The sequence below is a fragment of the Nicotiana attenuata genome, chromosome 6, assembly GCF_001879085.1.
Source record: "Nicotiana attenuata strain UT chromosome 6, NIATTr2, whole genome shotgun sequence".
Classification (NCBI taxonomy): domain Eukaryota; kingdom Viridiplantae; phylum Streptophyta; class Magnoliopsida; order Solanales; family Solanaceae; genus Nicotiana; species Nicotiana attenuata.
The window spans coordinates 93,245,777-93,267,813 of record NC_031994.1 but is presented as its reverse complement, the minus strand read 5'-3'; the positions used below and the strand labels follow the sequence as shown (position 1 = coordinate 93,267,813).

Here is a 22,037-nt window from a genome sequence, read left to right as displayed (position 1 = left end):
AGGCCTCTTTTTTGTCTCACAACTGTGTGGTCCCATCGTTCAAAATTAGGGTCCCACTGACCCTGCTCATGTAAAATAGGGGGTCCTGTACTGTGTACTCCAATTAATCTGCCACGTTAACATCTTAAGACTGCCCCGCTAGAAGTAAGTGGATGTACTTTTATTGATTAATGATGGCTCTGATGACTGGTTTTGCTAGAATAGGCAATAATGAGATCACTGTTTTAGTAAATGATGCGGAGAAGGGTAGTGACATTGATCCACAAGAATCTCAACAAACTCTTGAACTAGCGGAAGCTAATGTGAAAAAGGCTGAAGGAATGAGACAAAAAATTGAGGCAAATCTAGCTCTCCGACGAGCTAGAACACGGGTGGAGGCTATCGATCTGATTTCATAACTAGTTGGTATGTTCGAATAAAAAAATAAAAAAAGTTTTTTTTCTAATCATTTTTAGATTCTGTCGAGTGAATACAATCAAACAGAATCCAATTCTGATGCAAAAATTCAAATTCAAAAATGAAATAAAAAAGATACAAAATCCAAAAATCAATATCACTAACTTGGAAACCACCTTTGTAAATAAAATTGCTAAATTGTGGATAGGAAATACAGCAAATGCCTTGAGTCAACTTTGTGTATAAGACAGGCGAAACTTATGTATAAACTGTGTTCTCTCACTTCACTATTTAATTTTTCCCTGTTAGCCTACTCATGCTCCTGGAGAAGTCATTTCTCAGCAGCTTCAATCAATATTAAACCGCGCTTATCCAGATTCCTCTATACTAAAAATTGATGAATTTTAATCAATGGAGAATTCTATTCAAGGTTTCATACTTATGGCTGTTAAATAGTAGAGATTCTCAAGCAAAGTGCGTGAGAGGTAGAAGCTCTAGTTTTTAAAACCAAGGACCTTGCTTTGTCAGTGAAGTGAAGGCGGATAGTTTTTGCATCTAAAACTTTCAAGAGGAAGGTAACTGCATTTTTCATGAGCAGTTGCATCTAAGTAATGACGGTATAATGAAACATAAGTGCAACAAATGCTGACTGGAACCCCCTCGGTATCTTCTGCTATTTGCCAAGCGTATACTCAATACTGAATATAATCCAAGCATCCAGCTATAAACCAAATGCGATACTTCAGTTTCTAATTAACCCTGAAGGAATCATCACAAATAAGGAAAATTTCAGGAAGAACACTATTCTGGATTTGAGCCATTTAAGTGTGTTCTGATGGAAACCTATTTCTCTTGGTTGCAGAATTTCCACCTATACTGGTTCTAATTCATGAGCAATTTCCTTAACAAACCACCGTCCACCAACACATCCAAAAACCTAAGCTCAACTTCTATTACTCTTTTTATGGCAGGTCCGATGGGAAAATGCTGTCATATCTTATAGTAGTAACTTTCTTAGTCAATGTCCAGAAATGCTTGACAAGAATGATTTGATATCTAAAGACAACAAAAGCTCTTGGACATCTTTGTTCACACTTGACAATGGACAAGGAGAAAACTACTTTGAACTATTCAATTGCCTTTAACTAGATATCATCACTTGGTTGCTTGTAGGGCTTGGTTGGCGAAAAACCGAACATCAACATCTGGATCCTCACTGAGTTCAACCAAACATGGTCGAATTGTTGTCTCCACGACCTGCACATAAGGATTCGTGGTTAATATTACCAGATTTAGCACTCCTTTCTCCAAAGGAAAAAATCATGAAATGATAAAAGATATGTCCCCTATCAAGCATTTCAAGTCAAATCTTTGCTTTTAACTCCCACATATATATTAGTTATTACACTATTACTAAGGCTCAGTGACAGTCTATCGATTAACTATGCCTCAATACCAAAATGGTAGGATAGGCTATAAGTCCTCTATTTTCCATTCTGCTCTATTAAAGTCCATTTCGCTCATTAAATGATACACCTGGATGCAGATGTAACTCATGCCTCGGAGAGTGCGACCAAATACATTTATTAATACAAAAATCCATCATAATCTGCCTATTTTTACAGTTAACTTCAACCTACCACAACTCTTCTACTCTCTGGGACCTGACACTAGTTATGCTAAGTTCAAAAAGGTCTATCGACATGGGTGGAGTTGCTCACTGGACAGTCTAGTTTACATTAAATAAGCAAATGCATGAAATACACAGACACATGTCAGTCTTTAAACAAACTAGAAGTAAATTGATGCTTACAGATTGTTCAACTATTGGAATAAGAGACTGCAACACCTTAGCCACATTGAACTTGATATTCGGTACCCTGGAACATGCAAGTATTAGACCTGTAAGCTTAAAATTACCCAACAAAATGGTAAAGCATAAATAAACTGAAGATTAACCTGTCTTTTGAAGCAGTAATAATAACTGGCAGAAGTTTGGAACAAGTAATTTCTGAGCCCATTACAGGGGCAAGAAGAGAAATTGCATGAAGGATTGTCATCCGGTAAAGATAATGTGGGTCATTAATCATATCCAACACCTGAAAAATGAATCCGTCAAGTTATCGAAAGAGGAAAACCTAAGACCTCCCACCCGCCACAAAAGAAATGCAAAAGATTCCACTAGTTGAACTTGAATTTAAATAATGTCCACTAATATTTATTTATTCTGGAACATCATCCCGTAATTTATTGATTCTGGACAAGATATTCCACATATCACGACTCATCACAGGCCAAGAGAGAATCTCTTTGTAATCAGTGATAAACCATGTAAGGAAAATAACACTACTAAATTCTTTTTTCCTTAAACAAATTCAAGAGAAGAAACTGCTAAAGTATTACATCAGCAAAATATCAACCAGCTTATTCAAGGCAACAAGAAAACCTGTGGAATTATATGCTCCATTGCCCATGTTGGACCAAACTCCTCAGCAAGGCGCTTAACATTGTTTGCTGCTGCATCTCTAATAGAGTAAACCTGCAAGTTGAAGAATGATAATAAGAAAGACATAAAAGAGGAATACAAGAACATTGCAAAGAATTGCACAACATGATGTAATTGGTCTCATTATGAGTACCCTAAAAGAAGTCAGGATAGATGGCAATAAATGATATTCAAGATACTAAGTGACCATGACAAGAAGAAGCATCAGATATGACTTCTAAAAGGTAGAATTAAGACCAAAGAATCAGGAAAAAAGAGTTTCAGCAGAAATGTTCTGTCGGTATAAGCAAGTGACGTAAAATATGGACTATCCCTGAGTAAGCAAGTTCCATGTCTTGACTGAACAGAATTAAATCCTCAATCGAGACACCAAGAAATGGTATGAGTTCATATTATGTGGCATGCTATCCATAATGGCTTTCCATCCATGTGTGGAGCGTCTAATATGGACACCACATCAAAACTCTTTGAGCCACGGCAGTCAATATAGTAACTTCTTAAAAAAATGTCATGCAATATAGCTCCTTGCAACTTTACATCATTAATGCGTCTCTGGTTGTCAGGATATGCCTATTATGTGACCATTCCCAGTGACATGCTGACTGCTTTTCTCCAAAACAGATACTGCTCCCAGCTGCTTCCTAGAAATACAAGTCTCTTAATGCTAAAGTGGATCTTAACTGCTAAATAGAGTCCCGAGATACTTATTGTAGAAATAAGATTTTTGTAGGTAAATATTGAAACAAAGAAGTAGTTTAATCAAACTAGCACCAACCAGGTGCCATCATTTACCAGTTCTTAACTATGTATTCTTAACTCATTCAAACTATATCAAAGAGCCATCTCGTGTTCCATCTCCCTAACTCAAAAGGTCTCATTTTTCCAAAACAGGCATTTAGAGATAACAGACCATAGTAATTTTTTATGCCTTTACACCATAAAACAGGCATTTTGATCATAGTCACTTTATCCAGACACAAACTAGAATGTTCGCAGTTCTTTCTGTCTAAAGCATCAGTAGGCATAACAAGCAACAGAAAGCTCCACAGAAACCTTGTCTTTTAGCCATTGCATGCACAGAGCACCGAGCTTGTCATCAAAAAAGCCGACCCCCAGCTGACTTGCCAATAGAGGTATGTACTCAATTATTGCAAGCCGAACCCTCCAGTGTCTATCCTCTGCAAGTTCAACAATAGCTGGCAGCAGGGATTGGGAGAGCAAATCAATTCCAATCACCTGCAATTAATTGTAATTTAATTTCATATAGAAGAACATGAAAAACAGGATATAGGTTGGTAGGTTCAGAAGACATCAAGGCTCAAATTAGGCAAAGTAACTTCAAGTACAGAGCGATAATATTGAATTGTAGCTAACCTGGTTTACTTGATCAAGCTTACTGATAATATTCAAACGAACATCAGGAAACTCATCCTTCAGAAGAGAGAGGAAAATTGGGAGAAGCTGCTCTATAGTTGCATCCTATAGTAACCAGTATGGAAACATTAAACTCCTGTTAGAGATATCATTGACTAAAAATTGGAAAAGCTGCAAAGAAAGTAGTGTGTTCCAAAAAAGGTATTATTTTGGGTTCAAAACAAGAATGAGAACAATATTATAATTGACATCATCGAAGTAAAAAGAAACAAAAAGCCATAATGGCTGCAAGACCGAGGAAAAAATTCTTCAGGATAAGCTGCTAACAAGTGCCTACACAGTAATCGATAACATACTGCTAAAATCTGTTTTCAACTTTGGATTCAAGAAAAGGTAAGAAAAGTTAAAGAAGGAATAAGCAGACAACAGGAAGATTCTAACGAAGCAAAAGGGAATCAGAAGCTGAACTTTACTGTACCACTATAGACCATAACCAGAGAGCAGAATGCAGTGATGAAGTCACAAGGTATTTATACCTTTCCGAGAATAGGCGCCATTCCCATGATAACTGAAGCCAAAGCAGAACGGACATGTTGGGATGAATCTGATGATAGCTCCTATGAAAAAGAATGTAATTTTGGTAAAAAACCATTAAGTGATCATTTAATGATTGATACTTGATAGATGATCTAAGAAAGGGAATCACACAAGGAGACATTCTCTGGAGAAACCAAAAGATAGAAATTCGAGACAGTAAAATAGGAAAAGGAACTTCATAAAGTTTCTACCTTTACGCAAGGAAGGATATGCTGGATAGCAAGCTCAGGGCTCAAAATACGGCAGAACTTAGTCACCTTGCCAGCAGCAGCTATACGCACTTCAGCCTCATTGTCACGAAGTAGCCGAACATAGGCAGGGACCAAGTCCGTCCTGATGAATTTTATGATGGTCATGAATTAGTCATAAGGGAGAAAACTTGATAGAAAAGCAAAAATAGGAAAAGAAAAAGATATCCTTATGGTGAAGAAAATTTCTGCAATATTGAGATTCCCAGCATTTTCAGTTCAGTGCATGAAAAAGAAATAAATAAAAGATTTAGGCAATGAAATACAACATACTTCAATTGAAAAGAAAGGTTGAAGGGAAAGAAAAGTACATCATAACACAGATTACAGAACATGAGAAATGCACATATCACAAATAATTACCTGGTAGCCTCTGGTCCAACTGCCTCACAAAGTTCATAAAGTTGATTTGCAACCATGTAACGAACACGCCAAGACTTATCCTGTTCAAATGGATAAAGAGGTAATTAATCAGTCACTACATCCAGTAAGCCATTTTAAACTGGCAAAGAAGCAGTATTTGGTTAAATGAAAATACTGACGAAGTAAGCAAAAGAACCAAATTCCAGAAATGAAAAAGAAAAGAAACAGAGTAGTTATATCATCAATGTCATTTGTTGGAATTCACTTGAGACTGAGAACAAAACGATGACTAAAGCCCCGCCAACATCCACGATTATGTCAGGGAAAAGAATGGCAAAAAGGAAACTCCAATTTATAATATCACTCAGGGCCTTTACAATCTCAAGGATAATACATCCTTAGGCACTTATCCTCTTTTACAATCTCAAAGCCTGCAACATTTTGCATTCTTTCAATCTATTTCATGAACTGGGGAAAACCCTTTTCTTAAAATCAGGAATGAACAGAGGAAAAACTTATTTCAGCTCATAAAGGAGAAAAAAAGGTTTTACTGAAAAATTTTCAGCCTATGCATCCATATGCATATACTATCAGCTCACAATAACAGTTTAATTTAACTATAGTGGGGGGGAAATATCGAACAGAAAAACAACTCCCAGAACAATCGCCTAGTACCTCGTCAAGCTAAAAGAGGTAAGGACTGAGCATAGACGAGATACAATGGTGATGTTACTATAAGATATCCAGAAATGTCATATGGCAGAAATCTATATAAAACTGCATTTGCATGCAAAAAAGATCTCATTAAAGTAAAGCTTGGTGGACCAACCTGAGCAAAATTAACTATGACGGGCAGAATTTGTGCAACACAATCTTTGGGCTCCAACAGCTTCCCCAAAGCTGCACAATCTTCAACAGCCAATAAACGGACAGAATCTTGATCTGAATAGAACCAATTCCTCCTTAGTCACACTGATATGAATTGAATAAACTAAATAGAGCTCAACATTAACATCTGCAAACTATTAGCTGCTAATAGAATCTTTGTAAGGTCAGCAGAAAGCAAACTAATGTTAGAAAAAGCACATATCAGGCAAGTCCTTGACAAATAAAAATTGATCAGGCTTTTGGAATTTTTTCTACAAAAGGGGAGGGAAGAAAAAGAAAGAAGAGGGTGAAACTTCCACAATGGCACATGGCCCGGGTACAACAACAGATTTAGACATGAATCAATTACGGATAGCTTCAACCTTCAGCAAGTTATAATGTATTCTGAATGATCCATATGAAGTACCCCCCACACTCATGATACTGATGCATTAAGGCAAAATGAACAGTCCAAGTAATATAGTCTATGATAGTTTTTCCTCTATCTCAGATGAATGTATGCACTCAAATCTAATCCTCATATATTCTTTAGGCTACTCTTAACTTTTCATTACTATGGAAAGGGAACAAGAAAGGATCCTTGAGGATTTGCGACGAATTCTTTATACCTAGATCATGTACAACTTATCTCAACCCAAAAAAAAAAAAAAAAGTCCGGGGCTTTTTGATAAAAGTAAGGGTTAATTTATTATGATAATAGAGCACCAAAAGACTGTTGTCTTTAAGGTGACTTTCACCTTTTTGCATACTCATTGTACTACTGGACAAAGACAGCTGTATCACTACTAATTTTTTATCATTCTCTCCAATAGCTCTCTCATACCTAAATACTACGTTATGAGCTATGCTCCTACGAGTAACAGAACATGAAAAAGTATAATAAAACTCAACTGTTATTTGCTCAGACAGCATATTAAGCAGGCCAATTGCTAGGACCAATTCTCAGGACAAACTACAAAGCAAACCCACCTTGGAAATACTCATTCCAGAAAAATTCTAATTTATACTAGTTATCCCCAAACACTATGTTATCCTAAAAAGAACCATTAAGAGCCACACAGAATTAACAGGAGATGCTCATTCTTTAAGGACTCCAGGATCAAGAAAGGATTTTGCTCTAAAACAGAGACCACTTTCAGAAAGCAAATGACGCCATTCAAAAGAAAAGATAAAATACGTGCACAAAATGAGAACACCATACCATCCTGGGTCAGGGTTTCAAACATTGACATGATGTCAGTCTTCAAATGGGGTTGTTCAATAGTAGCAGCAAACTTTCCAAGATTTGTAGCAGCTGCTCTCCTCACCATAGGCATATCATCTTGGCAAAGTTGGCTATAGATGGTCCTTAGTTCGTTCTTTAATGGCTCTGGAGCACTAGGATAGGCAATGTGAAACAATCCACAGGACGAAACTCGAGCAGTAAACCACTCTCCAGCAGCCAGTCTCTGTTATAAGAAACCAGGAAGATGTTACGCTACGTCTCAAAAGGATCAATTTTGAAGGATCACGTCTACTATACAAGTATTGGGCTATATCAAATTGCACAATTAACTCATCAACCAATAAAGAGACTAGCATAATAAACACAAGTAACAATACTCTAGCTTGGATTTTCCTTATATTTTGGGTGTCCCAAGATCTAAAAGATACACACACACAATATTTTGTTAAGTGATATCTTCAAAAAATACATAAGCACTCCCGTTTACGTGACCCTTGAGGAAACTTTTTACAACTGTGATATTATCTATTCCCAGTATTAACATTTACATCAAGTAAAATGCATTGTAGTTTTGATCCTATGCACTATCCTCCCCCTCATAACCAATTCAAATTATTTTAACGGAGAGTACATTCGAAATACAGTAACCAATTAAAGCTTTTGCTCGGATTCTGCACCCCATCAGAGTAGGATACCCTGAAGGAAGCATCTTCAGAAATTCAAACGATCCTATGCACTTCATCATAACCAATTCAAATTATTTTAACGGAAAGTGCATTCTAAATACAGTAACCAATTAAAGCTTTTGCTCAGATTCTGCACCGCATCAGAGTAGGATACCCTGAAGGAAGCATCTTCAGAATTCAAACCATTATTCACACAATCTTTCCTGCTGACTCATGTAATAGACCGTGACACTTTCTTTCTTATGTCTTTGCAACCGTCAACGTGTGGCAGAACATGAAAAACTGAGAACAAAGTTCGATCAGCATTTGTCTAGGCATCCACAGACTAGCCATAGAACATTTGTGTATGTATTTTTTATACTAACTGAGATCAGCAGCTAACATATTGAAGTTGCAGCAGACTTAATATAAGGTCTCAAGCACTCAATACCAACCCCCCAAAAAAGGGAGAAAAAGGAATAACACAATTTTACAGCAGGCTGACCTATGCTAGAAGATAAAAGTGGCAAATTTTAGATACACAGAGCAACAAAGTGGAGCAGCATTTTGAAGATTTTAAGACAATAGATGAACCTTCACAAGTGGAATAAATGATTCCACCAAGTCTGATTCCCTCATTTGAGACCCAATTCTGCATAATGACTCAACTGCCTTTTCCCTAACACAAGTCTCTTCAACACTACAAAGACCTTCCAAGGGTGGAAGCAATACACTCGCATGTTCAACCCCTCCAACGTATGGAATAAACACCCCCAACTCTTCGGCCATTGCAAGAAGAACTTCATCATCGTCATCGTTGTTCTCGCTTAGAAATGGAATCAACTCTTTCCGAGTTCTCTCCTCACCAAGAGCACGAGCAATGGTAGACAAGCGCCGGATTGAATTCAATCTAAGCTGGATGTCTTCATTCTTCAACTCATCAATCAAAACCGCAATGGGATACAATGGCTCATCAACCATTGACATGGCTTCTTGCAATGTGGAAATATTTGTCTATATATATTCACGAAAACTCAAAATACTTAAAAAGTACAAGAATAATAGATATTTTAAAGGATCGTTAGCTCGAGTTTCATTCTTTTATTAAAGAAGGCAATTAGTTATTGACTTATAACTAAAAAGGTTCTCTTCTTAATTGCCAAAATAGAATCTTTTGGAGTTAAAAATAAGAAGACTCAATTTTCATTAAGCAAATCAAAGTGGAGCGGCCATTAATTTAACAAATCTTACTCATATACAAATTGAAGACATGAAAGATTTGCATGAAGAATGAAGTGATCTGATCAAAATAACTAACTACAATTACTAGAGAAATTAACTACGACATTAGAATGGAAAACAGAGTTCCTTCCGTCACATTACTGATCTTTCACATTTTCCACTCTAAATCAATGATCCAGAAAGTATCTTGTAATTTATGCACGTATTCAAGAAGCAGTTTTCAAAAATTAAATTAAAACAGACTCCGATTATAAAAAAAATGACGAAGCGTATACCTGAAGTTAACATATTATAAGTAATTATATGGTGAAGTTTATAAAAGACGAATTGAGAGAATACTTGAACCTTAAGATACAGAAAATAGGGAAAGAAGGTTCTAGAAAACCAAAATATCGAAGCCGAGGCATCTAAACGGTATTCTCTGAGTGTGTGTGTGAGAGAGAGAGAGATTCGTACCGGGGAAGCAATCAAAGGAATTAGAGTAGCGGAAGTTTGATCAGAAGATTGATCTGTAGTCGGAGAAGATGGGAAGGATCTGCTAATTCCGGTGCTTTTTGTGGCATTATTTCCACTTTTTATATTTTTTATTTTTCCCTTTTTTTCTTTTCTAACTTCCTGTTTATTTTTCTTTTTCATTTAACCTTTTTATCATTCAGTTAAGTACTGAAAAAAAATCATGTTATTCGTAGGGGTGTGCATTCGATTTATCGATTCGATTTTGACCCTTATCGATAATTACTTATCGATTATCGATTTGTACATATGCTTATCGTTATCGTTTCAATAAGGTTTCGATTTTTTCGATTTCGATTTATCGATTTTGGGGGCTTATCGATTCGGTTATCGATTACACCAATAAGAAAATTTGCGGGATTCCACAGAAAGTATATCGCTATAAACGCGCCTAACTAATATGGACAAAAAGAAGCTAAAATAAGACGAACACCATTTATAATATAAAAATTGTGTCAACAAGCACATGCAACAAAACTAAAGTAAGGGATCAAATATATGCCACCAACACTCCAACGGTATAAACAAAACAAAACAAAACAAAACGCATCATCACGGCTAATTCTGTTTTCCATTAATTTGAACTTCATTCCCTTGATCTTTAAATATGATCATTCCTTAAATGTGGTAGAGGAAATAATAGGGTAAGGGACTTAAGATAAAGAAAAGGGTATAGATTAGGGAAAATAATATTGTATAGCCGCTTTCAAATAGTAGCGGAATATATATACATTATGTATGCTATATTAATCTACACAAATAGGTAATTACTCATTTAACAAGTGTCTACAGTCTAGGGGTGTGCATTCGATTTATCGATTCGATTTTGACCCTTATCGATAATTACTTATCGATTATCGATTTGTACATATGCTTATCGTTATCGTTTCAATAAAGTTTCGATTTTTTCGATTTCGATTTCGATAACAAATAATCGATTCGATTTATCGATAAACCGATTCGAATGCACACCCCTAGATTCGTAGAATAATAATGTTCTTCTTATAAATAAAGAAAAAAAAAACTGAAAATTCCCAGCTACTAAATTACTACTCCACTAATTACTAAAGGCCCAATTAAAAGAAGAAAAAAAAGAGGAAAACAAACACCGACACACGAGGAACCAAATTCATGTAGTATAGGTAATTATATTTCGACTTCGTTGCCAATTAACATAATCACAGAATAATAAGCATCATGTTAGGTTCACATTGTTGCTTTTAGTATTTTCTTTCTTCTCTTATGAGAAATTAAAATTCATTCAAATATTTTTCCAACCTTGCTCTTCGGCTAATGTTAATTCAATCATCTTTTTTTAGATTAGGAAATTAAACCTCGCTCCAGTACAATAGCTCATAAATTATATTGAAAAGATAAATTGTGCGAGGCAAATCTCGTGCGACGAACTCGACCGAGAAGCATGCAGGGTATTTATTACCTTTTCTCAAGCTCTTTTCCACATCTTATTTGTTATACAAAAATAAGAAGACCAAAATGGCCAACAAACACATTTAGAGGATGAAGGGCAAAAAGAATTATCAAATGTTTCTTGGAGAAAACAGTGAGTGCTATACAACAAATTTTCCTCATTCCATTTCGTTTTATTCGAGTACTGATGATAGGCTATAATTGCATATTTTAGTCGCTTATTACACTCGAATTTACTGCACTTTAATTGAGTTTGCGCTTTAATCGCTAGTGTTTTGCACTAATTGTGTGTTTTATGCCTTGTAGGTGTGATTCCGAGCTATACAGATGTTATGGAATGAATTTAAGTGATTTGAAGCTTTGAAGTTTGAGTAAAAGCTCAAGGAATTAAGCCGGGATCGTGTTCGGGGGTCAAATTTGATAATTAAGTACGAACAAAGACTTGAGGAGGCATATTGCGCACTGTCTAGTAAAACAGACATAACTTTTTTCTCAGAACTCCATTTGGGCTCCACAATATATGGTTGGAAAGCTAACTCAAAGGGCTACAACTTTCATGTTTTACGTTTTTCCAAATTCCAAACATAACAGGGTGAAAAACCGCGGTTCCACCGCGACCGCGGCAGAACCGCGGTAGAAGATGGTCGCGGACAACTGAAGAATCAGAGGGTAGGCGGAAATTTCAGGGACTTATGTGCAAAACACGGGATTTTAAGCCCTAAACCCTATATTAAACCAAGGAAGCCGGCCAAGAAAGAGGAGGGGACATATTTTGGACACAAATTAGACCTAAGGAGGCGGAGAGACACTACTTTAGGGTTAGATAACACCCTTGAAGGGAGAACACATTGGGAGCAAGGCGGAGAATTCTTCTACGAGTTTTTTCCTTCCTCTTCCTATTTTTCATTGTTAGTTATGACTTTTAGTATTGTAGTTTTACATACTATTATGAATAGCTAATTTGTTATCTAGAGTTTTGATAGAACCTTTTGTAGGATAAATTCTTGTTATGTTTTTATATAATTGAGCCATAGCTTTTCTCTATTTGTTCAACTACGTTTATATTGTGGTTGGTTGAAGAGCTCTCAATTAGCTGTGCCTATTTAGTATGCATATACTCGGGAGAGAGTGCATATTTAGGTAATTGTTGAACAACACCACTCCCAGAGTATATGAGGGACCAATAACCGAGGGTTTAAAGGCGGGATTAGGGATAACGAAGCCTTGGGTGCGATCTGAAGTGAGCTGTATTAAAAACCAGCTAGCGTAGCTCGGGAGAGTGCGTCTAGTAAATTGTCGTAATTATTCGGGAGAGATTTACGGTAATATGAGTGCTCATGATCGGTAGAGAATACTTAGGCGAAATTATAGAAGACATAGCGGGAAGGATTCCGACAATTGGGGAAATCATAACTCTAGACCTCCTTAATCTTTTCTCTAACCCTCAGTATCGTTAGTTGTTAATTTACTATTTTAATTTGTTAGTTAAGTAGTTAAACACAAGAATCTTAATATCTATAAGTTAGGAATTGTTCAAGCTTGTCTTCTTGGTGATAGTGAACAGCTGTAGCTAAACCTTAGTTCTCTGTGGGATTCGACTCCGGACTTGTAAACCGGATTATATTTGCAGCGACCGCATTGTGCTTTTTATAAGGCATAGTTGGGCGTGATCAAGTACGTTCAGTTTGTTGTACATCTTTTTTTTATTGTTAGATTTGAAAATGACATTCGTTTATTTATTAATTTTGGAGAAACCCAAGATAGCGATATGCAAGAAATTGAAGCACAAAATCATGTATATTCCCATTTGTATTCCTTGAAAAGTCATTTTTATTTTAAGGTATGAGTTTTAACTGTAAAAGTGAGGTTCTTTTGTTCCTTATGATCATCTATTAATAAGCTGCCATTTTTCAGCATTAACAGACGCAAAGTACTATCCCTTAACATTTCTATTTATCTCGCGTGAATATGATAAAAATTTACTCACATCTTATATTTACATCAAATTATATTCATTTATTAAAGTTAAGTGATAAGTTCAGGTGCAAATGCATATTATAAGGTAACAATTGTTTGGTGACAACAGTATAGATGAAGTCGTGAAGATGCATATTATGTATTAATTAAGTTAGTTTAAACTTTAAACACCGATTATTACTAGTAAGATTTTTTCCATTAATAGTGTTGCAAGAAATTTTAACTCTTTGTTGTGCATTAAAAAAATCATATGCTTTGTACATCCATTGTCAACGGTACCATATGCGAATGGACAAATAATGTTGCTTAACTTAAAAAGATGAAAGCGAAGTCTGCACTTTATGATACTTGACCAAGAAACCTAAGTTAACGTTAATTTGATCCCACGGACGTGGGACAACTCAACACCCTCCTTCACGATCAGGCCTGCAAACTAGAGCATGGATTAGGGGTGTGCATTCGATTTATCGATTCGATTTTGACAATTATCGATAATTACTTATCGATTATTGATTTGTACATATGCTTATCGTTATCGTTTCAATAAGGTTTCGATTTTTTCGATTTCGATTTATCGATTTTTGGGGCTTATCGATTCAGTTATCGATTACACCAATAAGAAATTTTGCGGGATTCCACGGAAAGTATATCCCTATAAACACGCCTAACTAATGTGGACAAAAAGAAGCTAAATAAGACGAACACCGTTTATAACATAAAAATTGTGTCAACAAGCACATGCAACGAAACTAAAGTAAGGGATCAAATGTATGCCACCAACACTCCAACGGTATTAAAAAAAAAATACATCATCGCGGCTAATTCTGTTTTCCATTAATTTGAACTTCATTCCCTTGAGTTTTAAATATGATCATTCCTTAAATGTGGTAGAGGAAATAATAGGGTTAGGGACTTAGGGTAAAGGAAAGGGATTATAAAATAAGGGTAAAAAAAAAATTGTTGTCTTTTTAGTATATCTTATCGGTTTATCGATAAACCGATAACCGAAGAGGGCAAAATCGAAACCGAAATCGATAACTCGATAAGGAAAATTTCGAAATCGAAATCGAAATCGATAAACCGATAACCAATAATCGATTCGATTTATCGATAAACCGATTCGAATGCACACCCCTAGCATGGACAACATGAATGGGCCCCAACATTGGTAATAATAATAGGGATGGGTCTGGCTTTGGGGAGAAATTAAAAAATAGCCAGATTTACAAGTGGTCATTCAAAAATAGCCACAGTTCCAAAAGTAATCGAAATTTAGCCACTTTTCATGTAAAGATAAATCTGAACGAAAATACTGTCCAAAATCCGGAAAAATACTCCAGTATAATATATCAGTCCAGCATAATATACTGGAACTTTCCTTGTTGCAGCAAAATAATAGCATACCACACTACTGGAAAATTCACCTATGGCTACGCAGGGAAAACCGTTCCAATAGGAAAGCCCATCGTTGCCATAGATGTACTGCTACGGTTCAGCGCCCGTTCCACGAGCTGCCGTGGCTATAGAGTTTATGGAACGGTTTTTGGAACGGTTCCAGTAACCGTTGCTATAGCATAGTCTATCGTTACGTTTTCCCTCCTCCTGTTGGAACGATTATTCTTATCAATTGCAACGGTTAATAACCGTTACCGTAAAGTTAAATGCAACGGCCATAAACCGTTACTATATCTATCAAAACCGTTACAGGTATAATAGAAATGGCAACGATTTCTTTAAGATATTGCAACGGTTAAACTACCTATTGCAACGGTTTAGAGATTGTTTTGGAACGGTTTGTAGATACTATGGCAACAGTTCACTAACATATTGCAACGGTTGTTAGATTATTTTGGAACGGTTTGCAGGTCCTATGGCAACGGTGATCTACCTATTGCAACAGTTTTTATATGATTTTGGAACGGTTTTCAGACCCTATGGCAACGGTTTTGTTAGCTGTAACAATTTAATTGAATTAAAAATAGTGCCCCCTGTTGTAAATAAAGATTTTACGTAAATATACAATAAACTATAAAACACTAAAATTTTTATAAACACAAAATGAAACTTTTGATAATCCACGGACAAGTTAATTATAAATCCGTAGATATGAAACCAATAACAATTTGATATTTCAACATCAAAAGTTTTAAAATATTTTCATAACAAACATTCCTAGAAACCGCCACATGCATCTACAACAATCAACAATTCAAAATTCAAGTAAGGTCTAGATCTTCATCACTCCCTCCATCTTCCATCTCTTCATCTACTCCACCTACAAAAGAGTAGTATAAAGTGAGATTTGCAAAATGGATTAAAGATAAAACATTTGCTATTTAACTCTAACAAGACATGAAACCATGTTCAAATGTGTGGAATCAAGGAGCCATGTTCTCTTTATGCATTTTCAATGCATGCTATTTCTTGAAGCTATTGCCTTTGGTCTATTGTTTAAGACCTTGTTTATCATAATGATGTTGCTCAAGTATAGAAAATAATATAAAAACTTCTTCAAAAAAGGAAAAAGAAAAAAGAAAAAAAAAGTAATATAAAAAACAAACCTTGCTGCTTCATGAAGTAGATAGTTTTTGCATGTGTTTAGTTATGAGAGGATGACATAACAATGTTTTTGGATATGGGGAACGACAGAACATGTTAGGGTTATGTATTGAAGGGTCAAGGAGAAAGAGTGATCTTGAATTATCCTTGTTTTGCTGAGATACTAATTTTGTGAAAGTTTAACCTGTTTATGCATCTTATGGTGGGATATTAACATGGTTTGTCATAGTGCAGGTCCATCAGCAACCATGTCACATTGTTTATACGAACTATCGACCCACTTCACTTCAGCATTATATATTTCCTTCTGGTGGTGATGGGTTATACTTGGTGGTTGATGAAAAAGGGAAGTTCCGTGAGGATAGTTTTCAGAAAGCTTTGAATGCTATTGTTCCAGCCAATGAAGGGGATAAGAAAAGAGAGAATGGCAAGTATCAGAAGGGTCTGGTTGTTTCCAAATCTGGTGAGGATAGTGACATATTCAAGATGGTTAAAATGATTATTCAGCGGCAATATGATCCTGCAATATGTTTTAGCTTCAGCAAAAGAGAATGTGAATTTCTAGCAATGCAAGTATGTTCTATGCCTTCTGCTGAAGCGTATAATTCTTAAATGGTTATATTGCTGTACTACATGGTTGACAAACCAGCCCATGGGTTTCCTGATTTTTTCTCTGTTACATCTCCTTTTTGTCTGGTCATAGAGAAGAGAACATGCCATCAACTTTTGACATGATATTTTTTCTGTAGCAGTATATTTTCTTCCATCAACCTTTCCACCAACTTTCCGTTGCCCAGAATTATACGGATTTCTTATTTGATGTCATATGAGAACATCTATTTCTGTCTGAATACTGTGATTCTTGGGTTAATAAGCTAACTGTTCTGCCTTTTCAATATGGAAATAGATGTCAAAAATGGATCTTAACAATGACGATGAGAAGGTGAATATTGAAACTATTTTCTGGAGTGCTATGGACATGTTGTCGGATGATGATAAAAAACTATCCCAGGTGAGCATTTTGTATCTATTCTTTATTATGGTCACTCCAAAAGTACTCTTGCTCTTATCGTTCTCATCCAATACGTGCCAAGGTTGTTTGTTATTTTTCCGTTAAATCAGCAGATTATCAAAACTACAGGTTTTATTGCTAAAACAGCTTGGGCAGGAGCAGCTTACAATCTCCTTCTTTTCATGTTAGCCAGTCATGTAAACACTCATGTGCATCTCTTTCATTTTGGAATTTGGTATCAGAAGACACAAACTAGAAATCACCTGACTTGCGAGTTGTGTGCGTTTTCTTCTGCTTCGTGTGCAGGTGGCAGGAGAAGAAGAGGAAAGAGAAGACGTGTACCTTGGTTGTTACTGCCAGCGGATGGACGATTGATTGGTTGAATAGCACCTTGTTGTGCAGAACCAGCTTCTCCAGGTGCACGAGCACTGAATATTAGCATGCCAGGATCAAGTCTTAAATCGGGGTTGAGACGTTGAAGTCGTGTAACGACGTTCATCGTAATATCTTGTTCCATAGCATCCTTTTGTGCATTGAGCTCTTCCAGCAATTTTTTCTTTTGTGCATTGAGCTTTTACAACAATTTTTGTTGCATCCTCTCTTCCATTTCCTCCATTTTTTGTTCCATTCTCTCATCAGTAGCATTTACAGAGGATCCAAAATCTCCTTTTTTTCTTTTTTAAGACAGTTTTGTTGACTCCTCGTCCATACAATCTTGCCCGACCTGGGTGCTCAGGTCCCATCACTGATGCAAAAGCGTCAACTGAATCAATACCATCTCCACTTTCTTGAGTGGATTGTATTCTCTCTATTTCAGCCTACAAACCAAATGCAAGAGAATAAAGTATAAGTAAAATAAAACTAAGTCGATAATTAAGAACAAATAAATAATCACGATAATCTTTAAACTAGAAATTTCTTACAATTTTACTCATTGTACTCTCATAAGAGCTTTTGTATACTCGATCAGGTTTTCTTTTTCTTGTGGCTACAAAGATATCTTTACTTGATAGACTATCCGAAGTATCGTCCATTTCCTTTTTTTTTCCTAGTAAAAAAGAAAACTAGTATAATAATGTTTTCATTCAAAGTTAGCAAGTTCATACTTAAAGAAAAATAAGAGAAAAAAACCAAACCTCGATGATTTGAGCAAAACTTGTTTTTCCAGCAGTGTGTGGATGCTTCAACTTTTTTCGATTCTCGATATTGGTTTCAGACATTTTCTGCAAATAAACAAGCAAACATTATTCATACTTAACTTGCACAATTGATAGCGAGAATTTTCATGGTCCTTTGACTTTCCATCTATTTCCAATAAAGTCCCGAGCAAACTATCACATATGTTCTTCTCAATGTGCATCACATCGAGATTGTGCCTCAATTTGTTATGCACCCAATATGGCAATTCAAAGAAAATGGTTCTCTTTTTCCATGGGCCCTTAGCACTCCGGCACCTTATTTTAGTTCCTTTTCCAAAGATATTGTTGAATTCAATCAGCTCTTCAAACACTTCCTCACCCGTCAAAGAACGGGGTGCAAGTCTGTGCTCCTCTTTACCGTTAAATGACTTCTTATCTCTTCGGAATGGATGATCAACAGGCAAAAATCTTCGATGACCCAAGTAACACATCTTGTGACTATGTTTGAGATACTGAGAGCACGTGTCATAATTGCAAGTAGGGCATGCCAATTTCCCCTTAGTGCTCCATCCTGAAAGCATAGCTAATGCTGGAAAATCACTAACTGTCCACAATAAGGCAGCACGCATTCGGAAAGTTTGGTTGGTTACAGCATCAAATGTGTCTATCCCCGTTTCCCATAGTTCCTTCAATTCTTCAATTAATGGTTGTAGGTAGACGTCTATATCATTTCCCGGAGATAATGGACCTGGAATGATCATAGATAATATTATATACTCCGGCTTCATGCAAATCCACGGCGATATATTATAGTTCATTAACATAACAGGCCACGTCTATGAGAAATGCTCATCGTCCGAAACAGGTTGAAACCATCACTTGAAAGACCCAATCTAACATTACGAGGATCGCTAGAGAAATCTGGGTGCAAAGAATCAAAATCCTTCCAAGCTTCCCCATCAGCAGGATGTCTTATATTCCCATCGTTGAGTCGTTCATTAGCATGCCATCTCATCGTAGCAGCCGTTTCAGGACACATGAATATCCTCTGAAGCCTAGGCTTTAAAGGAAAGTACCTTAAAATCTTTTTGGGAATTTTAGAGCTTGCATTAGTCAAAGGACCAGCATTCTTCCATCTTGAAGACCCACAAATAGAGCAATTATCGGCCTTCTCATTTTCTTTCCAAAATAACATGCAATCATTGGGTCATGCATGTATTTTTTGATAATGAAGACCCAAATCTTTTATCATGTTTTTAGCCTTGTTGAAAGATTCTGGTACCTGAGCAAAGGGAAATGCCTCTTTTATCAACTCTAACAAATCTGAGAAGGCCACATACTCAACCCATGCAAGGATTTAAGCAAGTACAACCGAATAGTGAAACTGAGTTTACTAAAATTTTCACACCCCGGATATAACTCTTGTTTTCCTTCCTCTAGTAATTTGAAAAATTTCCTTGCTTCTTCAGATTGTCTTTCCCCAGCTCCTTCTTCATCCCCTGCCTGACCCTCTATATTTCTAAATGTAGCATGAAGCATTCCATCAATATCATCNAGTATTCACACATGGATACTTACATCAAGGAACATCATTGAAGATTTTTATTATTAAACAAATGCGTGGAATCAAGGAGCCATGTTCTCTTTATGCATTTTCAATGCACGATATTTCCTGAAGCTCGAGGAATGCACGCATATATGTTATCGAGGAAAGGATGGAGTTGGCAAGAAACAGCAATTTTCATGCTGCAAATACTGCAAAATGCCATGTATTTTCCAGATGTTATGGCAAGAGACACCTTTGCATAATTTGAACTGGTTGTGTGAGCAAGTGATATGGACAGAAAATAGTAGAATTATATAGCATAATCATAGAGGAAAAGAGATGGCAAGAGACAACTTAGTCACGGACCAGAAGGACATGATTTCATGCACACAAAAAATATCACAAAAAAGGTTAAACAAAGCTGGGCAACAGACAGCAATTGCAATAACACAATACTGTGTCAGTATAGCAGCTAGGAATGGGATCGAGGAAAAGCACTCGATAGAAACAAAAGGCACAAAAGCGTGGATGACAATTCAAAGGGGTATGGCACACAGTGAAGGCATGTGTCTTGGAACTCTAAATTTGAGTAGAGTTTTAAAATATGACACAAATCTCTGGACAATACATTTTCCAACAGAACAATCACGTGCAATAGAAAGAAAAATGAGCAGCTGGAGACATAACTGGGCAACAAAGGAGCAGTACACTTTTTGGCGTGGAATTTTAAAATCAATTGTTACAATCTGGGCTACAATATCAACACACTATGTTAGCTTGACAAGTCCAAAAGGAAGACATATAGCAGGAACAATAATAACACGAATGGGAATAAGTGCAGATGGCATCAGAAGATTGATACTCACACACTTCTCGCGGGTGCACCAGCCAAAAAAAATGGAGTACTACAATTCTGATAACTTGGAAAACAGGAGGAGGGACATGGGAAGTGATATTCACGGTAGACAACCAAGTACTGGAGAACATCTATATACTACTGCGTTGTCACTCACTACGACCTCGACGGGTGGTATTAACACAAAGTGCTCATTCCCTTTACTAATCTTGACTATCAAAAGTTGTTTACTGTGATATTTATAAAGAATAACAAATAATTGCGGATATCCTATGTATTTCACTATTACACTTGAGTAGTCATGTACTGGTGTGATTGATACATACTGGTATATTGAGTCGCCTATTTGTCATAGCAAAAGCCAAAAGGGTATTGGATAATCAGAAAGATTAGCAGGGGAATGGAGATCCACCGAAGCAACAAAAGCAATGAGCAAAAACAAAGGCACTTCAAAAACAAAATCACAGCAACATTCTCGTCCATTTAGATGACAAATAAAATCGCAATAGCTGACTTACGATTTAAACAACCCAGAAATTTAAACAAAAAAAGAATTAAAAAAACTGCTAAAAAATAAGCCTTCAACGCCCACACGAGTTATGATATCAAATAAGATTTGCGATGGCCATTTTGCATACTTCATTGCAACAAAGAGCAAGAAATTAGAAATCAAAACTCAAAAGGAGAGAGTAACCTGTTTACGATTTAAACAACCCAGAAATTCGCTTCTGTTGTTGAGCCTGGAGTCCGAAATTAAGCCTTCCAATTAACGAATTTTTGAGTTTGAAAAAAGTGTTGATGGATGCTTGGATCGAATCTGGACCTGGAGAAGATAAGTCTGATGATGGAATCGCGTGCCTCTCTCCTCGTTAATTCCCGTAAAACTAAAATTAGGGATTTAGTATTCTATTAGATATAAAAGTTAAAAAATAAAAATTGAAAATAAGATTGTGTGCCCCTTTAATTTTAGCGGGTATAGAATATTTCGCTGAAAAATTTAAGGAGGGAAATAATGACCGTAACAATAGGTATAACCGTTACGCTAGAGTGGTTTATGGCTACTGTTATAAAAACCGTTGTCATAGATGACTCTATGGGAACGGTTTTACGACTATTGCTACGGTTAGGTTAATAAGTGTCCCGTTAGTTCCTATATTTTTTTGTAACGGTTCACACCGTAACAATACCACATCTATAGCAACGGTTACTGATCCGTAGCGATAAAAAGTGTTGCCATAGCTCCAATTTCTAGTAGTGCCAGTCCAGCATAATATACTGAACTTTCCTTGTTGCAGCAAAATAATAGCTATTTTTAGCTGGCTTTAATTCCATGATAAATGAACATTGGGCCTAACTCAACCCCAAAAGCTAGCTTATGAGGTAAGAATTGTTCAAGACCATATAAGGAGGCCAATGACCTCAGATCCCACCAATGTGGGACAACTCCACAAAATCTATTACATTTGTACTTCTTTTTGTGGATTTTTTAACACACATACAAGA

The 22,037-nt window shown here is 36.3% G+C and overlaps 1 protein-coding gene across 1 annotated transcript; it reads right to left on the bottom strand.

The window, feature by feature from the left end:
- Positions 1,274-10,078, bottom strand: LOC109227476 (serine/threonine-protein phosphatase 2A 65 kDa regulatory subunit A beta isoform-like). Its single transcript, XM_019392654.1, has 13 exons — positions 9,961-10,078; positions 8,857-9,276; positions 7,574-7,820; positions 6,314-6,426; positions 5,485-5,564; positions 5,065-5,206; positions 4,813-4,893; positions 4,277-4,381; positions 3,956-4,138; positions 2,843-2,935; positions 2,356-2,495; positions 2,210-2,276; positions 1,274-1,653 (listed from the first exon to the last, which is right to left on the bottom strand). Exons 2-13 carry the CDS (start codon positions 9,247-9,249, stop codon positions 1,552-1,554), a joined length of 1,746 nt encoding a protein of 581 aa, XP_019248199.1. The 5' UTR covers positions 9,250-9,276; positions 9,961-10,078; the 3' UTR covers positions 1,274-1,551.